Source organism: Oculina patagonica, chromosome 12 (genome assembly GCF_052425735.1).
Source record: "Oculina patagonica isolate OP01 chromosome 12, crgOcupat, whole genome shotgun sequence".
NCBI lineage: Eukaryota > Metazoa > Cnidaria > Anthozoa > Scleractinia > Oculinidae > Oculina > Oculina patagonica.
The window spans coordinates 20,738,712-20,762,754 of record NC_135769.1 but is presented as its reverse complement, the minus strand read 5'-3'; the positions used below and the strand labels follow the sequence as shown (position 1 = coordinate 20,762,754).

At 35.1% G+C, this 24,043-nt stretch overlaps 2 protein-coding genes and 1 long non-coding RNA gene across 4 annotated transcripts in view; all 3 read right to left on the bottom strand.

The window, feature by feature from the left end:
• The window catches only part of LOC144633956 (dynein axonemal heavy chain 3-like), a 116,336-nt gene that overhangs the window by 81,676 nt on the left and 10,617 nt on the right, over positions 1 to 24,043 (bottom strand). For both annotated transcript variants that reach the window (XR_013567127.1, XM_078492886.1), the window contains exons 11-28: positions 20,538 to 20,663; positions 19,777 to 19,913; positions 19,320 to 19,425; positions 19,051 to 19,229; positions 18,321 to 18,505; positions 17,588 to 17,711; positions 16,986 to 17,052; positions 16,805 to 16,891; positions 15,995 to 16,139; positions 13,929 to 14,140; positions 12,938 to 13,029; positions 12,643 to 12,757; positions 11,958 to 12,074; positions 4,412 to 4,465; positions 3,025 to 3,150; positions 2,488 to 2,624; positions 1,770 to 1,971; positions 1,162 to 1,293 (exon numbers count right to left, since the gene is read on the bottom strand). Coding sequence is in view for 1 of the 2 variants with exons in the window: in XM_078492886.1 (XP_078349012.1) it covers positions 1,162 to 1,293; positions 1,770 to 1,971; positions 2,488 to 2,624; positions 3,025 to 3,150; positions 4,412 to 4,465; positions 11,958 to 12,074; positions 12,643 to 12,757; positions 12,938 to 13,029; positions 13,929 to 14,140; positions 15,995 to 16,139; positions 16,805 to 16,891; positions 16,986 to 17,052; positions 17,588 to 17,711; positions 18,321 to 18,505; positions 19,051 to 19,229; positions 19,320 to 19,425; positions 19,777 to 19,913; positions 20,538 to 20,663 (2,343 nt within the window). In the remaining variant the exon portion in view is untranslated. The remainder of the gene's footprint in view (positions 1 to 1,161; positions 1,294 to 1,769; positions 1,972 to 2,487; positions 2,625 to 3,024; positions 3,151 to 4,411; positions 4,466 to 11,957; positions 12,075 to 12,642; positions 12,758 to 12,937; positions 13,030 to 13,928; positions 14,141 to 15,994; positions 16,140 to 16,804; positions 16,892 to 16,985; positions 17,053 to 17,587; positions 17,712 to 18,320; positions 18,506 to 19,050; positions 19,230 to 19,319; positions 19,426 to 19,776; positions 19,914 to 20,537; positions 20,664 to 24,043) is intronic.
• LOC144632171 (uncharacterized) overlaps positions 674 to 24,043 on the bottom strand; it is an 80,083-nt gene continuing 56,713 nt past the window's right edge. The window contains exon 3 of the mRNA XM_078490770.1: positions 674 to 831. The gene's annotated coding sequence lies outside the window, so the exon portion shown is untranslated. The remainder of the gene's footprint in view (positions 832 to 24,043) is intronic.
• LOC144633998 (uncharacterized) lies at positions 5,594 to 10,975 on the bottom strand. Its single transcript, XR_013567134.1, has 3 exons — positions 10,616 to 10,975; positions 7,425 to 7,472; positions 5,594 to 6,353 (listed from the first exon to the last, which is right to left on the bottom strand). It is a non-coding gene; the product is annotated as an uncharacterized LOC144633998 (long non-coding RNA).

The window sequence follows — 24,043 nt, the reverse complement described above, 5'->3', positions numbered from 1 at the left end:
AGAGCGGTTTTCACTTGAGTGTCGAAAGTAAATTGTGTTTGCTTTGGTTTTGCGTTCACTACGCTTAGTGATTGGTTTAAAAATTTCGCGCCACTTTTTCGGCCAATCAGGAGTAAAACCAAAAGCAATCGTGACTCGCTCGCGCACGTTTTCCCGCGCTTCGTGCCAGCTACATGTATTTGCTTCGACTTTTGATTGTTTCACTCGATTGTCTGTGTTCTTTGTGATTGGCTAGAGTAATTACTTTGGTTTTGGTTTTACGACACTCAATTGAAAACTGCTCAAAAGGAAATTAACGATACATGTTATTAACGCGAATTTCAAAAATTCGCGTTAATTTCATGTACCTTAATTTACGTCGTTGTTAATTAAAATCACACTATTTCTCAGCATTGTTATTTTAAGGCACCTTTATTTCCGTAAAAGTTATGTTTTTACGACATCTACTTCTCCGTCAAAGCTACAGGAATAACAGAGGCAGTGAAAAACGCACAAGGATGGGATGTATTCCATCCATGGACCGTTTCACTGAATATTATTCACTATATGGTCTGTTTAAATATCTTTCTTGTGTATAGTTAATCAGAATTAAACATTGAGTTCTGTTGTTGGACGTTGTCGTTTTGTCTTTTAAATAGCGCAGGTTGCTATAAAAATTACTACGTATCAAATTCGCGTTAATTAACTGCATGTAAGCACACACGGCACGAGAATTCGCGTTAATTAAATGCATGTTAACATAAATTTTCGACAATTCGCGTTAATTTTATTACGCGTACATTTTGTTCGCGTTGTTAAAATGCTTCGTTATATTCCTATAATAAGGTATTTCTGTTAGGCAACCTTGTGCTGCATTTTTTTGAAAGGAAAGACAAGGCTTGATTTAGAAGCGAACAAAAATGTTCCACGATGTTATAAGGGACATAAAAGCATGTATCTACTAAAAATGAAATGATTCTACTGCACCAATGACATAGGACAGGTCAAAGCTGTAGAGCGTCGTGTGAAAGAGTAAATTGAGTAACTGAGTAACAAAGGTCAAAAACCTCCAAAGATGCGGTAAAAAACAATGTGACCATGAACAGGATAAACCTTAAGAACAGATTTTCCATATGGTCCAACAACAACTATTGATTATTGTTTGACATTTTGCATTCTTACCTGCCCAGGCCACTCCTGAACCCACTTGCCCCTGGGAGTCTGGTAATAAGCATTCACTGCATCTTCTGTGACTTTCTTTAGACTGTTGATCATGACCTCTTCAACTTGAATCAGCCACTTCTCTACCATTCCCTATGAATCCAGCAAAAGAGGTAAGTATAATTAATAACTTAATTTGAGATTGTCATCCCAGAAAATCCCAAATAAGTGAAATGGCAGTGTAGTGTCTAGCGTGTATTGCACCCCTCATTGAAAGGCACTAACAATTCTAGTCCCCTCACTTTATCTTGAGAGATCTTATGACCATTTCTATTTTGGACGTTTTGTTTCAACGCTTTAACTAATGCAATTGCTACATTGATGTTATGTATGCAGGTAAAAACCTAAGTATGTAACCAACCAAGTCGAAAGCTAAAGAGCCCTTCTTCGATAAGATGCTATTTTCATTATTTACAAAATCTTCTTTGACCTTCTTTTTTATACAAATTGTGAATTTTCAAAACTGGCGTTTCTTAACAAGGAAAGGATTAAGCAACACCACGTAATTCCAAGAGGATCATTTTTATTCTGATCCTGAAATAACAGGGTTAAATTCTACAATGACGTACCTTTGCCTTAGCTGGAATGATTTTAGTCGAGAATGGTACAGTTTCATTCTCCGCACTGATCATTCCCACGACTTCTTGATCTTCAGTGAACTCTAGTCTTGCTATTCCTTCAAAGCACTTTTTCAGATGCGGCTGAACTCGCAGAGGATCTTTGGTTTCTGACAAAATCTCCAGCAACTCGTCATTCGACAAGAAGAAAAACCTACGAAATTCAAGCGAAATCAACCAAAAACGGTATTTTTAGAAAGCTAAGCTACCCATTTTTCGTATTAAAACATCACAGAAATTAGTAAAGATGAAATTTGATTAAGAATAATATCTCAAATATTTAAACATTCACAAAGGTATTAATCAATTTGTAACAAATAACTCAGATAAAAATCCAGAGTTTTCCCAACAAGAGTCAAACCCACGTTACGCCCTCTGGCACAGTGGTCTAAACGTAGCTTGTCATTGATTGAATATCGTTATCGTGTTTCAACCAAATTTAACATTTTTCATCATTTCTTTCTTCTTTTACCCTTGTTAGTAACAAATGGAAAACAGTGGCAAAGAAAAGTTAGTTTAAGTATTTCCTACACATCACGCCATTTAGTTTCATGCGTGAAGTTAATCAGATTGACAAATGACATTGTTGTACACGAACATTATTTAATTTGCGATGTTCTTTTATTTCCGAAAATAACCACGGTTAAATTTGGTCATTTCCAAGGTTTACCTTGGAAAGAAAAGCTGCTTCTTCTCCAAGTACGCATTAAGACCCTTTTGAATTTCCTCCAGAAGTTGATTTGATTCATTCAGCCTTCCCAACATGTTTGGTTGTGCAGTCGCAATAAGAACTTGCGTGTCTTTTACCTGAAAAGAAATCTCAGTTAGTCTAAAAGGAAGATATAAAGAATCTTACTACTTGTCAGGAGAGTTCTTTAGCACAAAGCATTGAGCATATTAAACAACTGTCAGCTTACAATACTTCTACATTAATATATAGGATTAACTTATCCTGATTATTCCAGTACCGTTTAGAGCATTAGGCCCCGGTCAAAACGTAGCTAACGGATGGACAACTGTACACAAACACCTCTTCAAACAACGTTTGCATTCAGTTGCTTTTTAATTTTCTCATTTTTGCTAGGTTTTATTTCATTTTTGGAATGGTTGTATCTTGCAGAACACCTTATGGGTTATGAGGTGGACTAAGGAGCAAGTCATGCACTAGGGGTGGAAAAAAAAGAGCAATCACAGAATACTCCCTTACAGCTTCGCCCATGATGTCTTTCCAGTAGCTGTCCACGATTCCAAACTTTCTTCCTTCTTCTGGCATCTGTGCCATGATGTCCTCTGAACTGAAAATCGGCTCCAGATATAACCATGTTGCCTGGCACTGGAATAAGCAAGAAGACACATTTTCGTTCGATTTGCTTTCTGTTAACCAGACAGTGAAACTCCCTTTTAGACACTCAGTCTAAAAAAAATAAGTCATCTGCCCGAAAGGAGTATATACTATATGGGTAAATGGCGTAAGTGCGCCGAGCCATACATGAGACATGTCCACTGCATATTGAACCAAATTTACTTTTTTGAATGATTCACCATACTTTACTACTTTGAAATACTTTACCTGATGTACAGTAGAGTAAGTAGCGCACATCAAGCAAGAAAAGTAACTTTGGTTTAACAATTTTTGTTATAACGTTTTTCACCAATAAAGTATATTTAACAATTATTCCATGAGCCCGCGTTGGATACGAGGTGGTAAATAGCCAACGAGGCGCGAAGCGCCGAGTTGGCTATAACGACTCGTATCCAACAAGGGCGAATGGAATAATTGTTTTATTAAATTCATCTCAAGTTTAAATCGACTGGACATTTCATTTTGATGTAAACGAAGTGATAGTACGAGGAGGCGCGAAAATTTCTGACGCGGTGTACACTTCTTGAGTTGAATGAAACATACGAGGAAAGCGAGAGAGTTTTCTTCCCAAGATTTTCCTCGAACAATCTCCTCTAAAGTCGTCTAAATATCCGGGATTCAGTGAACCAATCAGAAAGCTAGAAATGCAATATCCCTGGTTGAGAATTTAATAATTCGTAATAAGCCAATAGTATTTTGGGGGTCGAATGTGGTAATAAGATAGGTAGATAAAAAGTCATTTCCAGTGCTAAGAATGAGAAAAGCCAGATGGCGCAGTATTGCCGGTAATAAATTCTGGTTCCTGTAGCATGGTGCAACTAGGAGTATTGCTACTCCCCACTGATGGGGCACTAGTTATAGAAAGCGAAAAAAAATTACCTTAATTTAGACAATGTAGTATTTTAAGCTAGAAGCTTGTGGGGCCATGTAATCCCGATCGAATTGGAATTTGGAAGTGTTGGTTTAATGCATGTGACTGTCCAGCATTTTGTCTCAGTGCCCCTTCAATTTGCTAGTATAGAGTTTTTTAAATTTTATTGTCCAATGAAACCACAGAATAAGCCTCTGGCCAGAGATCACCCTGGATCTTTCAATCTAGAATCAAACACCTCCCACAATCCAACGTACCACATATGAAAAACATTAAATTGAAATTAAATTAAAACATTAAACTAAAACATTAAATTGAACTGGATTCCAGCACTGTTAAGGAAAGTTCCAAGTCACAAACCTTCAACCAAGAGTCAATGATATCCTGCATTTCTATTAGCCTTTCACACCATTCCTGCCAGAAACCAAAAAGCAATAACATTCAGTAGGAAAACAGAAAAATCTTGGTACAGTGGAACCCCGATATAACGATATGCCAAGGGAGCAGTAAAATTATATCGTTATATCGAGGAATCGTTATATCGGAATTCCCAATTATAACGATATGTCCGTAAAATAACCGAAAATATCGTTATATCGGGGTAAACCTAACATATACTTTTTACTGGATAAAGAGACTTAAAATTCAGTATCATTTTCGTATATTATCGTATAGAGCTGTTGTCAGAAACGTTAGAGATAACTCAAAAACTGTTATGTTATTGTATTAAATTTAGTGCTTTGCTTAAATTGTGACTGTGTACTGAAAGTATTGTTATATCGGGGAGGATTTTACGCTCGGTTCGCTAAATTCTCATCGTTATATCGGGAATATCGTTATATCGAAGATCGTTATATCGGGGTTCTGTCCCATACATTTTACTGTAACTTTTGCCGGGACATAGAATATTCATCGTTATATCGGGAATATCGTTATATCGAAGATCGTTATATCAGATGTCATTATGTAAATGATTCATTATAATCGGGAAGAGCGTCCCTCCGCAACCTTAGAATTTACTTGCCAGAATCTTAGAAACCTACCTTCCTTTTTTTTAGTAGATTCCCCTAGTTGTGTACATAATAATATATAGATTTAGGCAAGCCTAAAAGCGGAGCTCCCCGGTTATATGCCCTTTACATTTTTTTTAGAATGATTTTTTATTCGTGTTATTTTCTTTATATATGTTATGTATTGTTTTTCACCATGAACAACAGCACCAAATAAAAGTAAAAATAGTTGATCAATCAAAAGAGGATGATCATCTAGCAGTTTGTGCATAACCTCCCAAAGATATATAAACTCTCAAAGAGAAACTAGAACAAAGAAAGCGTTGCTCTAGAAAATATCCATACACCCACCATAACTGGTATGTTATAGCTGTACATAGCATACAACTGGAAAGTTTTGCATGTAGCTTGTCCCACCCCCCCCCCCCCCCTCAAACGGGGGCCCTATTGGAACAGTGACAGTATTATTTCCCGATACTATAATTAACAACAAATAACTAATCTGTGAGACACACCCACAAAACAAAACAGCTGTGTTTAATGTTTTATTATTTAATGACTGAGTTCGGTTTTGGTGAAGTAAAAATTTGCCTATGAACAACATATATTTTATCAGTTATTATTGTATTGCAACATGTGAGATTAATTTAGAGATTGATGAACTGTGTATCTCATTATCATGATTACTGTTCTTCACAGTGTGGGCACTGGGAATTAAATGTTTGGGTAGGTAAAGCCTGCTGTTGAGCCAAGTGGCTCATCAGGCTGGAGTGTAACCAGGTTTCTGCAGCATTATTAAGCGGCTAGGAGTATTTCTACTCCCCCTGGATGGGATGCTAGTCCATCGCAGGGTTAACCCCCCCCCTCCCCCAGCAGTAAACAAGCCGGTACCCATTTATACACCTGGGTGAAGAGAAGAACTATGAGAGTAAAGTGTCTTGCCTAAGAACGCAACGTAGTGCCCGGGCCAGGTCTCGAACCCGGGCCGCTCGATCCGGAGTCCAGCACAATAACCATTAGGTCACCAAACCTCCCACAAATGTTTGGGTAGCCGGATGATTTTTATATTGTGTTGTCAGAGATCCCTTAAGAAATACGTACATGGATGAGCCTTATCTGGCTCTATTTCATTAACTTTAAAATTACACCTGACCACATAAATTGTATTTTACACAGAGTACATAAGTATTAGTTGTACATGCAATGAAGAAATAATATATTCTGATTGTTCATTTATCTCTCTCTCTCTGTGTCTGCAACTCTCTGTGGAAATTCTGCTACTCGTGTTAACCCTGAAAAAGGGAAAATAACAGATACCATTTTGTTGATGATCATTGACATCAAATGAATATTTATAATTTTAATTGAATTTATTCAGAACATTATACAGATACATAAAAAAGAGAGTTATTTTTCCAATTTTTGCATGGGCCAGGGAATGTGTTGGGGGATACATGTATGTTTAGAACCAAAAAGTCCTTTCAGAGTGAGTGTGTCAGCAAAACCTTTTTTTACCTACTGAAGACACTAATAGTGCTATCAAAAAGACCCGGCACATGGCGAGGCTTTGATGAATGTTTTGGGGTGTGAAACACCGGCTTAATTCAAGAGTTCCCTACAAAATGATGTGTCTTTTGAGACTCTTATAATTATTTATCTCTGACAGGTGCTGTTGAAAGTACTGTGATTAAGTCCAGGAAAGCTTACATATTCTCCCTAAAACTTTTATCAGGGATGTAGCTAAGAAAACACTTAGCCGGTTCATCAACAAGCCCGGCTGGCTTTTCTGGCCTAAACAGCTCTAAAATTTTACTAAGTCTTTGTGTTCACGTAAAATTTCAGCTGAGTTTAAGTTCTATTTCTACATTTGCCTGGTACCACAACAAGACAAATTATGTTAAGTTAGGGCTTGAGCTTATTAGCTATTAAGGTTTAATTAAGGTATTAACAAAAGGAATTCAAACACAACAGGTCAATTTGCACTTCTCCCACAAAATCATTACAAGTATTCCGGTATTTTGTCGGGTCAGGTAGCAGATCTTGTTGGTTCTTTGCCCTCATACCCCTCCTCCACGGTGGGGGAGGGGTGCATTGTATGAACAATGAAAACATTTTACTTGAACAATAAAAACATTTTATGTACATGTGCTGTTACATATAAATTGTGTATATTAAATTCCTCAATTGAACAAGGATTTTAGGGAAATATACAATGTAAACTTACCAAGGGGTTAAAACGCATACCATTTTTCACACCCAAAAGTTTTACACTTGAAAAACAAGTTTCATGCACTAATGTGTCATGGAGCTTCTTTAATATCTAGCTAAAGAAAGGTATAAGCTGACACTTATGTAATGATTACCTGCATCACCAATTTCACTAACTGCACCCCTTGACTGTTTTCCCTGCACTGAAAACAAAATTTATACATATCAAAAACCTGTAAAATTCTTAACTTGCATCCTGGCAAAAAGTATGGAAATCCTAACAGCAAGTTTTAGAAAGACAACAGATTTATCAAAATAAATGATAACTTCAAACTGCATCTTACACCCTCCATAAATACTTCTCACTGAAATTGACCTCAAAAAACTTGTTGTACATGTAAATAAATAATACATGTATGTATTATTTACTTTTAATTATATAATCCTCGAGTCATCGCAGACAGGCCCATTTTGAACTTATTTTTTTCACGATCAAAAACTAATCCTACTTCTCTTGTAGAAAAAAAATTGGCAAAAATATTTGATTTAGTCACTGCTTTAAGTTGGTAAACTTTGAAAGGCTTAAAGAATTGTACGAGTCATGTGCAACCTTCCAGAAAGCAATGCTCATAGCCACAGGGCTAAAAAAGTACCCTCTGATTATCTGGGGCAAGTAGATTTTTCTGTCAAGCAATTAATTTTTCGTGCCTGTTTGCGTAATTTAGGTTAAAAGGCCCAGGCAAGTCGTCTACATGTAAATTATACAGTCACAAGTTTACTAAGAAACATAATCATGCACAGTCCTAGGCAAGCAAAATTTGAGAGCTGCTTGTTAACCACAGGGCAATCTGGAATTTATTTTTTTCCAAGCCCTTATCCTACATTATAACTTCAGGATCAGCTTGGTTGTTATAACTTAAGAAAATTTCATGATCTTTCGCATAACATTTTAGAATCTGTGCTATATTCTTTTATGTACCATATTTATTCGATTAAACGCCACGGCGTTTATTTAATTTTTCGGGATTCGAGTGCGGCGTTTATTAGAGGAAAGCGTTTATACGAGGGCGGCGTTCATTTAAAATTCAATTTATTTCTTGTAAACAATAGTATGGTAACTGAACATTTAAATTTAAAAAAAAAAAACAGAAACATGTTTTAGTGCATGCCTGAAAAGTCAATTTCAATACCTTAAAACCTTGTTACAATCAAGAAAAATATTTTTTTTGGCCTGCTCAAGCTTGATTATTACTGCATTTGCTTTCCGAGTCTGTTATTCGAATGAATGCTGCATCATCATGATGCAGCGTTTATTTGAGGGCGACGTTTATTAATATTTCTGTTCTAATATGTAGTGCTCATTCGAGGGAGGCGTTTAATCGATTAAATACGGTAAGTTATAAAAATATGAAAAAACTAATCAATTTATTCTGAGAAAGGCTGTAAAATCAGATAAGAAATACAAAACTTTCACAAAACGTTTTCACTCATAACATTCATATGATAAAAATATAAAAACTAAAATAAGGAAGACTACGCAAAGTTCTCAGTGAAAAATAACAGAGGTCATGGAGAAACTATATTTCTCTAAGACTCTCAGCTAGCAATGTCCCCTATACAGTATGGGGCCCAGTTCTCGGCCGGGTCCAGTTCTCGGCCACTTTGTGTTCAACGCGTTTTTTCACGCCTCAGTTGAATTAAAACAAAAAGTTATTTACATCCAGCGATAGATTTACATTTGCGATAGACTGATTCTTGTGCTCTAAGTATCGTTAGTTTGATCCTTCAACACGCTATAGAAAGCTCACACGTCGAGTTTACGCGGAGGTAGGTTAATTTGTTTTCCCGAAATCTTGTTTGTTTACGGCTCCTTGAAATTCTTGGATGCAGTTAAATTCGTATTTTATCCGAATTTTGTTGGTCTTAATTTATAATGGTAATAGGACTGAGTGGAGTCCAATTCGGTCTGTAATCATACGAGTGATTAACAAAATCGGACGACCGCGAAGCGGGAGTCCGATTTGTTTAATCACGAGTATGATTACAGACAGAATTGGACGACACGAAGTCCTGTTACCAATTAATCAAAACTGTAACAAAATTTGAGAAAGAAACTAACCTTCGGTTGAATAGTCTTTATGAATATTGAAAAACATAACAGTCTACTCAACAAATGCACAACAACAGCGCGCGCAAAATGACGCGTGCTGTCCAATTACACAGGCATGACGCGTAAACTGTCCTATTACACTGTCCAATTACAAGCATGACGCGTACACTGTCCTATTAGTGCTCAAATCGAGCTGCTGATAACCAATCACGTTCGAGAATTTTGTTATAGTTTTGATTAACTTCGGAATTTTTCCGTGCGACTTTTGCGTATTTGCCAGTTCTCGGCCACCCTGCTCGCTATCACAGCTTAGTGCTTGGTTTTTAATATAATTTCATCTACTGCAGCCAGAATAAAAGAAAGAAATGTTTTAAAAATAAAGTTCAATTAAATCTCTAAGTTTTGAGCTAACTCTTGTCTTGTTTATTATTTCTACAACACCTAACTCTTTCAAGACCCTTCCACTGCAAAGTAAACCATCTAAATGCATTGGTCACACAACACAATTCTGCGGTTTTGCAAGAACCTGCAAAAAGCCTCATAAAAATAATTTGCGATCGATATAACATAAATAAGTTTACAGAGTGATTTTATCACTGTGAAAATTAATTGAGCCTTTTTATACGGAAATTACGCATAAGCTTTTTGGTGGCCAACAACTGGGCCGCGTGGCCGAGAACTGGGCCCAAAAAAGGAGATTTTATTTGTATTATTGTTCGGAATAATTAATTATTAACCGGTCGATAGCTTTACACCAAAAAGCTGAATAATGTAGAAAGCTCTGGGAGAAATTTCAAGTTTCTTTGGTTATTCTGAGAAAGAAATACTAGTTTACGTCTATAGTGGCCGAGAACTGGGCCCCATACTGTATTGCATCTGACTCGACCACATTCTTACAAATTTTCATGTAAATTTTGTTCTCTACTTGTTCTGTACTCTTTCCAACGTTTAAAAGTGGTGTGTTCTTCCTACTTCGGTGATTTAACTACAGAATAAACAAATTAACGCGGATAGGAAAAACCAGAAGTAAGGTATGCTTTGAATACAACTCGTGTTTAAGACAAAACGAATTTCAGTTCATTAAGTCTATGTCCTTGTTTGACATACCGGTACACGACTGAGAGCTAGAACCCAGCTTCGTTTAAAAATGATGTACAGTGTATTAGGTTGAATGCTGGTTAATCTAAATACCAAAGACTTTTCTAATCTGTTAAAAAATGAACATCAATAGCTCACCTTGTTTTCGTAAAGGAATGTTGTCTTTGACCGTCTTTGCTTCAAACTCACCAAGAAGCTTGGAAGATTTTCCATTTCGATCGGCCACAATCTTTACTCCTCTACTAACTATGGTTGTCATCGCGGGTGAAACGAGGAATATATCCAGAAATAATGTATCTGTAATAAACTGTCTTTAAAACTGAGTTCTTCGTGTGCTTTTCAATCGAGGAGTCTTCATGCTTAGTAGTGAACTCATGCGTACGCTTGGTAAATCGGCATGCTGTGAGATTGTTTCCTGACTTTTCACACAGCGGACTTCCTCAAGTTAGTCTCCCCTTCATGTAATTCTAACATTGTCAACAAGAGCTAAGAATGATTTTTTTTTCCCTCGCGTTTAAAACTTCCTACTATATAAAGCTTAGCTGAGTAGAAATCGTTTTTAAAAAACGTTTTTGCTAAGGCCTTGATAGTAATGATTTTTCCCGCCAAAAGACGCGGGTTGCCACCGGAGCCTAGCTCGTTCCCAGGCCTAATCCGTGCGTACGGACGTACGTACGCGACAACCAAAATTTCTCGGTTCGATAGGATACCATTTGCCCTGTCTGTTCCCTTGTACCCGTATGTTACCAATGGAGCTACGCTACGCGCCTTCGGCGCGTGGAGCTCCGCTAATAATAATAATAATAATAATAATAATAATAATAATAATAATAATAATAATAAAGACTTTATTTAAAATGAGGGTAACACTAAATAGCAAAGCTAACAAACCTGTGGCCCTCCCTAAAAATTACACTAGAATATTATAAAAAACACTATATACATTGAAAATTGAATACGAATATGCATAATAGTAAACGATATATGAAGCTAAAAAGTTAAAACTATACAATAAAATGATGTAAAAGCTGCTGCTCCGAAAACACCCGATCTCTGAGAGATTCTTTAAAGGGCTTCGGCTGTTCGATTCGCCTTTTTGAGATAGGGAGAGCATTCCAAAGGTAAGTAACTATCTATACTCTGAAAGCAGCAAAGATCCCCTTGCCTAGCAATATCTTTCGTTCAAAGGGACATGGTCACGGTTCTTAACGCGCTGACCTGGACACTAGTTTTAACGTTTTGAAAAAAGTCCACGGTGGACTTTTTTCAAAACGAACCTTCAGAAATATTCTTCAATCTCTTAATGTTTCACTAAATGAGAAAATTAAGAAAAAAACACAACACTGAGAAGATTGAAGCAGATTTCTGAAGGTTCTTTACGCGTATTTTGATTTCGGGTTAACGTGCACTTTTTTCAAAACGTGAAAACTAGTGTCCAGGTCAGCGCAGTAAGAACCGTGACCATGTCCCTTTAACAAACCTTGATGTCTGCTTCAAAGGGTTTAATGAATGGAGAACCACTCATCGTCTGTGCTTTGACAATATGATCATCAAGTAACAACTGAATGTCATCCACAGCTGACAGGATGGACACGCCCTGGAAAGTACAGCATAATACATGATTAAAGGGACTGTGTCACGGCTAAGTTAATTTTATGTTATTAAATTTTGCCAAACACCCGCTATGAAACTAAATGTTTGCAAAGAAATTAATTTTATGATTCTAAATGACAAAACCATAGCTTCACTGCAGCTAAATGTGTTTCCCGGCGTTATAATTTAAAGTTACAAGCAAACAAGATTAACTTTGAAAACTGTTCCGCCGGATCACTTTTCAAAAACCCATATCGTAATCCGTTTCAATCTTCGTCCATTTTGGCCATCCGTACCTTCTTTTGCATTTGGTGTGTTATTTAAATATTCCTTCACTGTTTTAAGATGTTATTTTATATATTTAAACGAATTTGGTGGTCATTTCCTTTGCCTAAGTTTGGCTAAAATCCGTGACACGGTCCCTTTAAGTCACCTCCCTGAGTGAGGTGCAAAAACTTCGGAGGCAACAGAGAAGAAGAGGAAAAGGAATTTAAAGAACATAAGGAAGAGGAGGAGTTGAAACTGTGTTCATAATCAAGTCCATCTAAATTCATTTCGTTTTGGCCACTTACTGTGTCTCTGTAAGGAATGAACTCAAAGTACATGTCCTTCCATTCAACTTTCATCTTCTCCATGGCTTTCTCCAGACCAAACTCCTTACTGGCAGCACCGCTTATCTCATCAAGCCTAAAGGGAATCAAAATAAATCAACCTTAAGTACCACAAGTTTCAAATGGTATAGGATTGGTAGCATAACAAGAATATCATTGGAGATCTCTACACATTCACGATAAGAAGAGGATAACGCCTGCCCATAAAAGGGGATATTCTTCACACTCCTACGTTAAACAAAAAACTAATCTTTACTTTTCTGTGAACTTGTGAAGGTTGTATTCCAGCATGTTACAGAGGGATGTTGATGGTTCAGGTTTGATGTCAAACCCAACAACTTCACTCATCTGCAAAACACATTACAGGATCTCATAAGAAACCATAAATTACCATTAATTACCGCCATTTTTGTCCAGGTTCTATCTAAACTTTCAAAGATGTTCTGACTTTTGAGGTCACGTTAATGAAGGCAATGCTTGTTTTTCATAGTCTGTTGTGTATAGTCATCTGTTTTTTACCCGTGGCATCATAGAAACCAATAATTCATTTTAAAACTCTCCCTGGAAATGGCATTTGGCTCAGGGGAGCCACGACTTTGCTATAATGCGAAAATATTGCCAATGAACATTGTTTTCCCACCCAATCACCCAAGATGTGATCAAAGCCACTGACACCTGATCCAGCCAAGTTAATGGCCTCACACTACACAAGAGACACTGTGATCATTTACCTAACTGACCCTTAACATCAAATACGAATAGCAAAGTGAAACGTATATAATACTCTAATTTGAACAATACATACGCTGAATTCGCGTTAATTTTTGGTGGCGATTGTTTTCGCGACTTTAATAAAGCGAAACGTTAAGACCTTAACTTACATTAATATTACCCCCAATTCTGGCTCCTGCCCAGACATAGTTGACTTTTCCTTTTCTGCAAACTGTATTTCCAATTATTGCAATGTAAAATCCTACGAGTACAATTTTTTACGATATTTCCAGTTCATGCCTGCTTTCAGAAGGGAAGTTCGACGTCTGACACATGAACTTCTAATGGTTTCGGCTAAAACTTTAAATGTTAAAATAAATTTGTTTTTGTTGTTGCCAAACACCTGGCTTCCTTGTGTTAATTGCGTTAATTTCCTTCATTTTAAAAATTTACCTCCTCTTTCGTGTTAATTTCCTTTATTCAGGAGTAAGTTTAATCACAGAAAGATAGACAAATGACATAAACTATAAGGATACCTGTTCCCAATGCCGTTCTCTTAATCCAGGGTTGCAAATAATTTGCAACAGTGGAATGTGAACTTTGAATTTGTCAATCTTACTCTTGACACTGTCGGCCACTCTGCGGGGTCCTGGAGCATCACCGAATGTTTTGGTCAGTTTTAGGACTGTTCTGTACATGCTGCCAATTTCTTCCTCGACTTCCTCTGAGTTAATGTCAGTAAATGGACCTTTGAAACACAACAAGCAACAACTATCAACAACTTTATTACCAAAAAATACTTACATACAATGCTTCGAAAAAGATAAATATATTTATAACAAGTACTAAATATTAAATAACTACTAGGTGCCAGATGAAAACTCATTAAGGTTGGCAGTATTTCTGTAAGATGTCAAGTTTAACTTCATTTTTGAACATTTTGAGGGGGAGGTATTTGATGTTTTCATCCAAAACATTCCAAACTTTTACAGCGACAAAGCGAATGTTAAAATATTTAAAATATTATGTCCCGGATTTTACCAGATATTTGAACAACCAAAATTTATGTTTGTGTCCCAGGAAACCTAAAAATAATAATCTATTTTTATTAAAAATTGCTTTATTAGAGCACTGAAACTGTTGACAAGCATCTTTGGCTGCGGATGGCTGAGATGGAAACGGACTGCAGCTTGACGTTCTTTTTCAAGTTGTTTCTGTGCGTCTTTAAAAACACAATATTTTTAACCGTAGCTTGATTTCTATCCGCAAATTAAGGTTATATTTTTCTCTAGATGTTCAAAGATGGGTTTAGAACAGTTTAAACCAAAAATCGGCGAAATCCCTGTCATATAGCTCCTTTAAAGCACTTGTCATAGTAACCTTTGCAATAAAAGAACCTTAAAAACAATAGATGTGCCACAACTCACACAGAAGTAGTTTTTGACTGAGAGTGAAAAGAAATCAGTTTTGATCTGCATAGTTTTCATGGCAAAAATGTCATTAAGGACGTTCGCGCGAAAATTTTCTACTCGATAGATTTCTTTAATTTTTTGCTGTGGTCAGATGATGAGTTACTTGTGTCAGAAATGCAAAAAAAAGTTGGGGTCGCCGACTTCGTTTCATAGAAAAAGCGTGTGGAAAACTACCCTGATTTCGAAAAATTGGCGCACGTAATTCAGCATGGTTTACAGGGTTTATAGTTAAAAATATCGAAGTTGAGTGAACGGAGGATAACGATATTAGTCACATTTTGTAGAAATGCGTCTGTTGCGTAAATAATTCCTAGTTTTGCCATCTTTTTTGGAAAACTTAACCCTGGTAAAACACATTTGAAACTGTCGTACGGCAAAAAGGAAAGCTCAAAAAGCGGAATTCAAACCGTCAGTTTGACAAAAAATCAAACTTCCACTCGATAGATTTTTTTCATTTTCTCGCAAAACGTAGATATTAATTAACAAAAGTGACCCGTTAAGAAAAATGTAGGGGTCACCGACCATTTAAGAAAGCAAATTGCAAGCGAAGCTAGCGGAACAGCAACTCACCCAGTATGTTCTTAGAAATTTTACTCAGCGCGCGCGCTCAAAGTATGGCGTGGCATGGCGTTGCGACATGAATTACGTGCGCAGTAGGGATGCGCATGAACAATTAGCGCGAACGTCCTTAACTGGAAATTGTTTTCATTTCTGACAGACACTTAGACTATTTGTCACAACTCCTGTAAAATTTTGGAATTTAAAATGAAGTGCACTTTAAAATAATTTCAAACTAGTTTGCTTTGTATTTTTCATGGTTTAAGGATTTTGGTAATAAATCTGGAACAAACCAAAATACAAATCAAATAGGCGTATTGACCAGAGGCTAATTTAAAACCTTTGCCAACGCTGTTTGTACGTCATTACGATATTTTAGTGCAAGGAATTGGAATCACAAAGAAATCATAAAATCAAAAAAGTAATAATCATTTCAAGTTACTACTATGTGCTAATGCCACCCACAATATCAAGTAATCCTTAGCAACTTGTACCTTTGTGTTCTTTGTGTTGTTGTTTATAAACGCTTCATTTATCAGATATTATTTATTAAGCGAAACATTTGATCTTACCATTAAGCCAAGTTTCATTCTTATTGTGGAAAGACAGGGCTGTTCTCCACAACTTGTCATAGGGTTCTTTGTACGCAATCATGGTTTGAAGTATCGGGAACTGTGTGGCCTCAAACTCCAGTAACTCTTCCTCTGTATTAACTTGCTGTTAAATCAGAAATGCCAAATCACTTTTTTGTGTATTAATACCATAAACAGTCAATGTTATAATGACCACGTTTGGTGAGTGTGCTTAACAAAGTAAGGCCTGGTTCACACTAGCGACATAACGACAACACATGACATAACGACATAAAGAAAAGTTAAGTTCTTTCCTTATGTTGTAATGCTTATGTCATTATGTTCCCACTAAGTCGTCATGTTATGTTGTTCACACTGGTGACATAAAACATCAATGTGAGGTGTGTTTTTTTTTCATTTGTGTGACCTTGCCGTTATGTCGCTTGTGTGAACCAGGCCTAAAAAATGAGGGAAAAATATGGCCCAACTTGTTTTTAAGTTTGACGTTCCTGAATACTTTTTAGTTTTTACTGATTTTCAACATCCTTCTTCCTTTTGCGTCAATTGTATTCGAGCTTGCCTTGATTTGATGTCAATTCATACATCACTAAAAACACTGTAAGTTAGAAAGATGCAAGTTCTGTTCAAAAGTTAAGACTATCAGATTATTAAAGTTAATTAGCAATAAGTAATAAACATGACAAAAAAGTAAAATTAACGTTAATTTAAGATACATTCAAGTGAGAAAAAAGCAAAAGTGTATAATAGTATAAAAGCAACACCAAAGCAAAAAAAATAAGCAGAACATACAATGAGCTCCTCCTGTGCTCTTTTAAGTGCATCCTCAAGTTCATCAAGTTTCTCGACATTCTTTTTCATTTCATCAGCCGCCATAATCTAAAGTGAAAAGGAACCTTAAGTTAAAACAAATCATCTAACAATAATTACTAATTGAATGTTTGTTTAGAATTAAGCTTGAGCTAGCACTTGCCTCCTTCTTCCTGAATGCTTCAACTTCTTTGTTGTATCCATTAAGTTTATCTTCAAATGCCTTGACCCTGTGCAAAAAAATGATATTTAAATATTAAAGGACCCTGGGCCATAACAGTGTTATTGAGCCTTGCTTGCACCATTGGTGTGTCAATAATTCTTTCTGATTCTTATTAAAGAAAAAAAGAAAACACGTTACTTGGTGGTGCTGTGCAAATAATTTGTTAAATGTTATGAAAAGTGCTTGGTGTTCATCATGTTCAGAAAATTAATGTACAGGTATAATCCTTCATGGTCAATAGTGTACGGTCATTCCAAAAATACTTTTTTTAACAAGATAAACATAAGCCAATTTCTAACCGCTGTATTTGAAAAACTGCTTATCACAGTCCATAACTGTTTTGTCGAAACATTCTTAAGTTAAAAAACCGAATTCCATGACCATGACTTCTCAAAAAATTTTATTACTGTATCAAGTAAAAACATTAAGCTAACTTGAAGAAAATTATGTGGAATGTTATCAATGCCACCTTAATAAGAAATTGGCTTACTGCAATCAGCTGCTGTATCTGCAGAAGACAACAATACAGAACCAACACTCACTTTCTCTTGACCTCATCCATAGCCAAATCTTTCCTGTGTCCAATACGGTTCCTGCTGAGCTCAAAGATTTTCTGAATGTGCTCTGGCCAATGAAATACAGTGCTGTTCAATTTCAGGTCTTCATCTGCCACAAAATAGTTATAGTGGTTTTCAAAGGTATATTCATTAAAAAGTCAAACCTTGACTTACAACTGGCATTTCAAAAACTCCAAATCATGGTAACTAAGAAACGCAGAGAATAAATGCATTTCTTTCACGCCAAGTTTACAAACGAGGCAAGAATGGCACCTTAAATGTTGGCCTGACTAAGCTGGATATCGCGTTTTACATTATGCCACATAATCGTTTTTTTTTTTGTTTTCTTTTGTGTCTAACAAACTGTGTTCTGGTGGTGTAGGGAAACTGAATAATGCATTCCACTTCTTTTAAAAAGACACACACACACTCATGTCTAGAAAGATCAATAAAAATAGTCTTCCAAAAAAACCGAAAACATTTATATCACTTGACTGTCTGTTTAACATCACGTTCTCCTGACCAAGTGTTCAATATTTTCTGTAACATGGTTTAGAAGGATTTGATTTTAGCTCAAGGCATTTCACTTGATGCAACAAGGCCCTTTATTCTTGTAACCTTTCAAATGTAAAAATTGTTTATAACACTGAAGACAAATTAGAAATCGAACAAAGCTATGGAACTGATCTATACAACGGGCTCATAATGTTTCACATACATGGTAGTGTTGCATAATCAAGTAAAAACAGCAGCCGCTCTCCAGCCTCATCAACAGCAGTCTGTAAATTGACGACAGTAACTGAACTGGCATTCTCCAGGAACTGTGTCAGCGCTACCAAGTCACTTGTGTTGTCTGGCATCTCTTGCACCTTGTCTGATATTTCATCATAGGATTTACACAATCTAAGGGAGAAAAAGGTACTGGTACTTTATTACCTTTTCTTGGTTATCTTGTATGTCAGCGTTGTTTCTAATATTAATGACTGGGCATTCAAAAACATTTAATGGCACAAGATAATGCCAATTTTGACATTTCCTTCATAAAAAAACTCGAAATTGTGTTTCACTTTTAAACATTGCCTTTTTACCCTAATTACACAGTTAGAGTGATTTCACTAAACCCCTGAAATAGTTATTACACTTTTAGATACAATTAGATACTAAATCCATTGTTAGAAATTGTTTCACGGGTTTAATGAAATCACTGTAATGTTTTTAAGGGGCAAAAACAACATTACATTTTGTCAACTGAGTCAACTGGTAAGACTAAATGACTCATTAAAACTTGCTTTGTCTTCAGGGTATACTCTCAAGCCCTCATTCAGAAGCTTACACAGCCTGCAGGTTGCTAAGTGTTTGTGTATGCATGGATCATGTAATAAAGATTGTTGTTGTTGATATTGTCACCGCCAAATCACCAAAAAAATCATTCCAGCTCTAAAACATACCCTCTGTTTTTGTCTCTGTTCTGATCCACGACATAATGTATCATTCTGTCAGCAAGTCGTGCAGCACGGGCAGACAGCTCCTGGTTGACATCATCGCAATTCAAGCAGAGCATATTCAGAGGAACAGTGATATGTAGTGAAGCAATCTCCTTGGACAGGTTTTGGTAGGAGTCAATTTTCTGCGTAAAATAAGATAAGGAATGTTAAGTTAAGGTACGGATATACTGTTTAAATTGGGTACAAATGTTCTAAAACTATTATCTTGATACCTTCGACAAGGCCAGCAAAACAGGTTCATCTTGAATGAAAGTGTTGATTTCTGTGTCTGCCTTGTTGTTTAATAAATCCTGATACTTCTTGTAAGTGTTCAGATACCTTCAAGGGAAGTAGAGATCAGTCAGTAATGAATAAACATCTTTTGGGATTGAGCATTTTCCTCTACACACAGACTCTACACAATTTAAAGGTTTGATAAAATTTCTTTCGATATAACGTTACAAACATTTCTCAAACTGCAATTATTTTCTTCGCTCTTGTGACCAGCTGCATGACAGTCACTACAAAAAAAAAATTAGAATTGAACTTTTTTTAAGTCCATCCAAAAGAAATTGAATGAACTGAGTTTGTTTCACAAAACTAGACAACTACACATCGTTAATATGTGACAAGTCTGGGTTCTTAAAGCTAAAAAAAATTATAAAATACTTGATCAATCATTGTGCATACTTTTGAGGTCCAACAGTGTTGAGTTTAAACACGTCCACAGCCTGATCCATGTAGTCCTGAACAAGTGCCTCATCAACATGTACTGAGCGAAGGAAGAGCTTCTTGTCTTTCATGTCAGGAAACAGCTCAATCTCAACCTAAGTGGGGCAGGAATTGTTAACGTGTCAGTACCTAGTCTTTATACTTCTGCACTGGGCAGTCACGTACATGGTTAATTTAAACTTCACTTTGATACCATCAAAGCAAAGTATATCTCAAACCAGCGAATTGAGTCTGCACTGCTTGGCTTATTGAGGAGATGCCCAACGAGTGCCACTGCACTATTGATAAAACAAGGTCTAACAACGTTTGCACTATGGGGACTGTAAGGTTTAGGATCTCCAGTGGTGGTGTAGTGACAACAACTGGTAGAAGTAGTGAGGTGTAAGTAGATAAGTAGATAGTTTGGTATTACAAAAGGTGTTAAAAACACAATAGGGGTTATTCTGTTTGCAATTAGTACATATCACATGACCAACACCTAAATTTTCACTGGAATAACTGTTAGTTTCAAAGATAACAGGACTGAAACTTTCAAGAAATGCTCTCAAACTTATTGGTAATTCATCAAGCTAAAACGAAGGAAACCTTTACCGTGTTTTGGAAATCAGATGCTAATTAGCACAACTGTTTTACTATTTTATTTCTCTAACTTGTTTTAGTTTTGATTGGAAATGTGATGAAACAATCTCCCGTGTTTAATATATGTAAGATAAACTTACTCTGGGTAGATCTTCTGCATTTTGAACAATATCTGTCAACAATCTTAGCAAGATATCTCTTAGTTCTCTGAATGGAGGATCAAATGTCAACTTCCCACTGTCAATTTTCAGCTGAACAACCATAATCTGAAAAAATAAAATTGTAAATGTCATGGTTTCTTCCACAAGTGATTATTTTTTTATTTAAATTTTTAAAATATTAAAAACCACTTCTTCTGATTGACCACTTCTCACAAGCAACCACCTCTTTCTCAGCTGCCTATTAATATTGGACTCATGACTCGCCTTTGATTTCCTTTTAGAGGCTTTGTTGTGGTTAACAGTTGTTTTGGGGTGGTTAAAATTTAGGAAGATTGAGATTATTACAAATGAAAAACTTGAAAGAAACTGGCCAATTTATTAGTTATTTATTGTTTATTTCATACACTAATAACAATAAAGAAATATTTCAGAAAATGAGCAGTTAGTAGAAAAACTAGTTTGGAAAAATACTCTGTCAAATTGAAAATTAGCATTTTGCTTGGGAAGATTATTTACAAAATAACCTTTTTCGTATGAAAAGTTTATTTTCATTCACTTGATAAATAAGTACTGAAAAATCTTCAATACATGAGCTTATGGACACTGACAAAACACTTTCAAAAATAAGGCACTTTATATAAGCTATGTACTTTTAAAAATGTGGAAAAAGGCTAATGAGTATTAAAAGTTTAAATTGCATATTAATCTTATGTGTCTCGATAAAATATTTTCTAAAACAAGTGCAAAGTAATTGGAAATATTTTAGACTAGGAGTTGCTGATAGCAAGTAAAGTGCTGCGAAGTGAGTTATAAGAATAATAATTATAATAGTAGGAGCGGAACGGAAGGTCATAGGAATGTTTCGGATTTTCATATTTCCAGATGTGAAAGATATAATTTTTCTAAGGGAGTGAAATGCTAGTGACATTGCGAAAAGGAAGCAATAAAACAAAACATAGCACGTGCAATTCGATCGCAAAGCCATCAGAAACACCAATTTATGGAGTCACAAGGCTCAAAGCTCGTTCCATTCTAGCGTGCGGTCATTATGAAAACCTTTTTCATGGAGCCTTCGCAAATAATCTTCGTAGTTTTTGCTGTACATATTTCACGTTTAAGGCACAGAATGCAAATTTTTTCTTAAATTAACTTAGTAATGGATAATTATGAAAACGAATTATAAGAGGGCCACGTAAATTCGTTATTCATCAGAGATGGCGCATAAGGGATGAAAAGACCATTTCACCGGCAGTATACTTGACCATCTTGCTCAAGAGAGGTTTCTTGGGAAGCATTTTCAAAGTACTGAACAGAAGCGCAAGCTTCAGCGCTTTAAAATTTAACTTCTTGCTCTTTAGCGAAAAGGACATCGCTAACGACAAACGCAGCTTCCACATTTTACATGCCGCTGATCATACGTACTGCATGTACTCAAAATCATCGCCAGCGAAAAAGTCAAATCGAGTGTGTTGCCTATATAAAGCGCCCAGGCCCCGCGCGGACAGTCAAAAATAGTTCTGCTGCTACGCTAAGGCTTCGCAGCAAAAATGCGTTAACAGTTATTCCATAACCTAATGAGGAAATTTAGTAGAAGTTATTAAAAGTATTTGAAGAAAATAAGGTCATTGATGTTCAAACATGATTTTATTACAGAAAATAAACAGATTAACACTGAAATATGTTTAATGGAAATTAAGCTACTGGTTACTGAAAAACTTGCCATAAACATTCGTTTTAGTTATTTATTAGTTATTTTATTAACTTATAATTATTAAAGAAATATTTCACAAAATATTTAAAGAAAATAAGATGGTAAATGTAGCTTTACAAAATATTATATAACACAAATTTTAGAAAAATGGACTGGTGTATTTGAACAAGCAACTGAGGAAAAAGCAGAAATAGTTGTACAAAGCGGAGTTTTTAAAATAAGCAGATAACTATCAAAAAATACTTGTAAATAACCAAGCAGTTATTGAAAAATATCTCAATAAACATTATTGAAACTATTAGAAAAATTAAGACTAAAACGGGAAAGAAATAATTGGAAAATGTTTTTAAAAAATAAACTATCAGTTATTGAATGATGTTTTAGGAAAAATAACGTAGTAGTAAACAGTTTTTCAAAAAATGCTATTAAGAGATATTTGGGGAAATAAGATGATGGTTACGGAAAAATTATTTGCGACAATTTGCTTATAGTTGATAAAACTTTGAAACAAATTGGAAAATAAGCTAGTAAGTACTTGCCAAAATAATTTGAAAGCTTTGGTTGTTATTATTGAAACGTAATTCAGAAAATGGTGTAATACTTTTAAAAATCATGTTTGACAAAATAAGTTGATAGTTGCTATTCACTAACTACTATCTTTAAAAAGTTCAAACAGTTTAAAATAACCTTGTTTTGCAAAAAGGTCTTCTTAAATGTTAGTTTATTTTTCAAAATGTGTTTAATAGCTATTTGTTATTCTCTCAAATATTTTACCTGAAACTATGACCATATTTTTAATATACTTTAACTTTTTTACAATAAAAACTGTTTATGCATTGATAACAAGATAATATAAATAAATACAACTATGTTGCAAAATATTTTAACATCTGTTAGCATGTGTTGCCAACTATTTTAATATCAACTAGCTTATAATTACCTTGAATATTTTTGGATAACTTACAGCTTCCATAAAACATTATCATTAGGGAGATTAGTTCTAAAAAATCTTTAAAGACCTTAAGCATATATTGTGACATATTTTGTATCAAAATCCTGAATAGAAAGCTCCTTTTAACATTAAACAATAATTATAATGATAATAATAATAATAATAATGAATTATTTATAAAGCGCTTTATACAAAAGTTCTTAAGCGTTGCACAATTAAAAAGAAATGAGGAAACAATTATTGAAAAATGCAAAAACATTATTTTAAACTACTTAACATTCTAAATATACTTTTTACAAATGAGCTTTAAGACCTTAAAAATTATATATGAGTAAAAAAAGTTATTGTTATTAGCAAAATGTTTGAAAATAATTCAAACTAGTTGTTAAAAGAAATACAAACGAAAATTATCATAATAGCTACTGAAATATTGTAAATAAATGTAATAAAAAAATTAGAAAAATTGGGGGAACAGTTATTTAAAAATGTTTCAAGGAAAATTATTTTGGATTAAAAGCTTATAATACCCATGTGGTTATGGCAAAGTTTAGTTTGCAAGGTAAGCGAATACATTATTCATAAATCATGCATTCAAAAATATTTTGGAAAATAAGCTAACACGCATAATTGAAAAAAAAAATCCAAAAATGGGCTAGTTATTGAGGAAATAAACTAGAAGTGTTCAAAAATGTTTGTCAAGAAAAATAAGCTACCAGTTAAAAAAATATTCTAAAAATAAGTTAATAGCCTAATATTGATCAAAATCATATTTGAGAAATTTGCATTTGAGGCAAATAAAATTAGAAATTTTTGCTCCAATAG